Raw genomic sequence first — 3,386 nt, 5'->3', positions numbered from 1 at the left:
AGATAACAACTGCTACAAGCCAGCACTCTGTATTCTAGTATGAATATATTGAGGCAATAGTGATACTTCCTGAGCTACAGAGCCAAAACCAACTTTGTGTTATTACAACAGTATGTGCCATTAAAAAGAAAAAACACAATTGGAAAATTTTTTCTTTTCAACTCTTTCTGATCTTTTAAGGAGGCATTGTCAAATGCGCTTTGACACATCTATTGAGGTCTTCTCTTCACAATTTAGGGTGGTATTAATGTATGTTCTTAATTGATCATATGTAAATATGTTTGTTCTTGTTCTAGAACTAGTTTTGAGTTAACTTTTCTGGAATTCTGTTATTTTTCCTTCTTCAGAGGTGTTTTCTTGTAATTTTCTTAAGAGTCAGTATGATTTCTCATTTCCTTTCCTAGACAACAAACCCACTCCCACCTCTGTCCCTGTACCTAGGAGTCCTAGCAGCTTGTTCAGGTTCTTGCTCTACCTCCTCAAAAGTGTTAATATAAATGTTCATAAGGCACAGAATGAAGTGAAGCTGTAAGCTGATATAGGTTCTGCAACAATTTTATCAGGTATAAGCTTAAGGGTCTGGTTTTCCATGATCCATCAAGACACTACTGCTACCTCACTGCCAACAAAGCTGTCTTCTCTTGTAAAAAAGTTAAAAATGTGTTAAAATTGCTACCACAAGGCTACTTATTTTTGCTTGCTGTAAAATCTCATTTGATTGAATAATAACCTTAACAACATAACACCGCACAGATCACAGAAAGTAGCAGTTTATAACATTCAGTGTATTATGTGAACGTGTCTAAACTTAAAAAGCAGTATACGCTTTCTAGCCCATCCTCACTTTGCATCAAGAACTGTCGGTTTTGTTCCTGGTTTGTCTTCACAAATGCATGAGATCTAAAATGTGGATGTTACGAGTAGACTTTGAAAGGAGGAGGAACTATCTGCTCCAGTTACCAAACTCCCTTTGAACGTAAAACGCATCATTTATGAGAGCATACGAGTGTTCATTACTGGTTCAGACCAATGGTCCCTCTAGCCGAGTATATCAAATCACAAACGCAAGTCAAAAAAACCCCTGAAAGCCCTCCTAATTGGTCAAGGTGAAGAAACTGCAGGATGTGTTAGTTGTACTATGCTCTCCCCAGTCACTGGAAAAATTGCTGTAAGAGAACATCATTCCCCAATCCAGAAGCAACCAAACAAGAACCCCGCAGTGGCCACAAAATAGATACTTAGGGAAGCATAAGAGCCAGATAAACACAGATTATATTCCCTAACCGGTGTTCCCCCAGCCTTCAAGGATTTTAGCTCAGGAATCTTCTGAGCTGAAGGTGGTTTCTGGATATTTAAAAAGTCTCTTTAATTTACATGTATCACCTCCCCTTATACCTGCGTAAAATTTTAGCATTCACAACTTATTTTTGTCAAGTCCCACACTTTATTAATCTTTTGATGATTCCCCTCCTTTTCACTGTATTTCTTTGGAAATATTATATAGAGCTGGTGGCCACGGTGTAGATATATATTAGAGTTACCATACAGCTCCCTGTCTGGGGAAAAAACAGTCATCTAGAAGAGCATCTAAAACAATTTTGAGGATCTCAGTGACCATAAGTTTGCAAACATTTGCTCCAAAGCAAACAGGCACAGCTTCCTTTCAGGTGAAAGCCACCTGTTTGTATCCTGGAACCACGGTCATAGACCAGCATTTGTAACTGTTAGTGAACTGCCAATGAAGAAGCAGAACCACACGTTCTCATCCATCAAGACTTCATATGTTCTTGAAACATTTGTTTACATTTCAGATACAGACTTAGGAACTGTTTACATTATGGTTAGAAATAGGATTACAACAAGATGATCTTTGGGTCACCTTTGAAGAAACACTGACAACTTGAAACAATTTTAGAACAACCACACATCCATCTGAAAACATGTTTAAGATAAAATAAATCAAAACACCCATCTTTTTAAACAGCATATGCATTATGCATATGAATTGATTTATAGGCTGTCATACTGCAGTAAGTTTTTATAATATCTTTTGCAAACTCTGTAAAATACTCTCTAGCAAACACAGAAAGACCTGAAATTATTTCAGACCATTTTCTGTCTCTCTGCATCATACATTGCCACCCATTTATACAATATTTACTTACAAAAACAAATCCAAGCACCTTTTCAAGTATATTTTATCACATGAATACAGTTATGACAAGTCAATAGAATATTTTAGTATTAATATGGTGCAAACCATTACTTACTGGTCAGCACAAAAAGGTCAAGTTTTGTTGAACCAGCTCACAGTGCTTAAATCTGGTGTTGTCAGCTGGGACACTTTGGCTCTACACTAGCTGATCTCTCCCCGCAGTTTTCTCAGATTTTCAGAAAGATCTGAATCTTTCTGGAAGACAACAATTTCTTAGAAGTTGCTACAGTAGAAAAATAAATCAAAATACAGCTTTACAACAAAACAGTATAAGAAAGTTGAACAATGGTATATGTCTTTGAACATAACTGAAATCCTAGTATTTATTTCCAGGCTTCAAACCCTTTAGGAAAAACATGTTTCCTTGATATCTGAAAAATATGGCTGGCTTCCTTAACAGATGTGCCAAGGTGGTTGTCAACATAAGTCTATACTTAAACAGCATACCTTGCAGGAAAAGAACCTCCGTGGCAGGATGCTTCCAGGCAGCACAGTCCTGTGTGTGCATGCACTTCCTGAACAGTCCAGGATGTGGCATTTTTTGGGTTTTATTTTACTATAAAGATGTATTGTTTGAAGATGGTTATGCTTAGTGTGGTATTTGACACTGAAGCTCAGCCCTTGGAGAAGCCTTTGCAGTCCAACACATGATGTCCTAACTTGCATTTCTTGATAGTCAACCTGAAAGTCTGAGAATCCAAAACTGGTCAATTAAACTGTGTATGTGAAATATACACAACACAAACTGAAGAGAAATCTTCCTCTTTCAAAGAAATGAAACTGATTCATCAGGTAAACCAGGTGAGAAGGGACAGTAAAACCTGGGCTGTTCCTTAACAACTGGTTCACGGAGCACAGCTGGCGCGTTCACCTGCTTTGTTACTTACTCCAGAACGTGCGCGGCTCTAGTGACACTGCTCGTGGAGAGAAAGCAAGGTGCAGCTGTGCACGTTAAAATGCTGAAAAACCAAAAACCGGAAACGTTTGGGGAAGTCATGACCCCCCTCCAGCTCCCTTTACAAGTATCATACCAATAAAATCACTTTATCTCAAGAGGGTAACTTGGCAGTAAGAGGTGAAGCCCCCTCCGCAGGAAACCTGACAGGTTTGCAGCTCTGAGGGGGGAAAGGCCCCGCGTGTTCCACCGCCCGCGGTCCCGCTCCCCCGTCCC

General features: G+C 39.0%; 1 protein-coding gene across 1 annotated transcript in view; it reads right to left on the bottom strand.

Annotated features, from left to right (window-relative positions):
* PREPL (prolyl endopeptidase-like) overlaps window positions 1-2,864 on the bottom strand; it is a 17,033-nt gene extending 14,169 nt beyond the window's left edge. The window contains 2 exon segments of the mRNA XM_010076115.1: window positions 2,663-2,834; window positions 2,836-2,864. Coding sequence (XP_010074417.1) covers window positions 2,663-2,834; window positions 2,836-2,864 — 201 coding nt within the window.
* Window positions 2,865-3,386: the final 522 nt, after the last annotated feature.

Source organism: Pterocles gutturalis, unplaced genomic scaffold (genome assembly GCF_000699245.1).
Source record: "Pterocles gutturalis isolate BGI_N339 unplaced genomic scaffold, ASM69924v1 scaffold12868, whole genome shotgun sequence".
NCBI lineage: Eukaryota > Metazoa > Chordata > Aves > Pterocliformes > Pteroclidae > Pterocles > Pterocles gutturalis.
The sequence above is the reverse complement of the archived record's forward strand: the minus strand, read 5'-3'. Positions and strand labels throughout refer to the sequence as shown.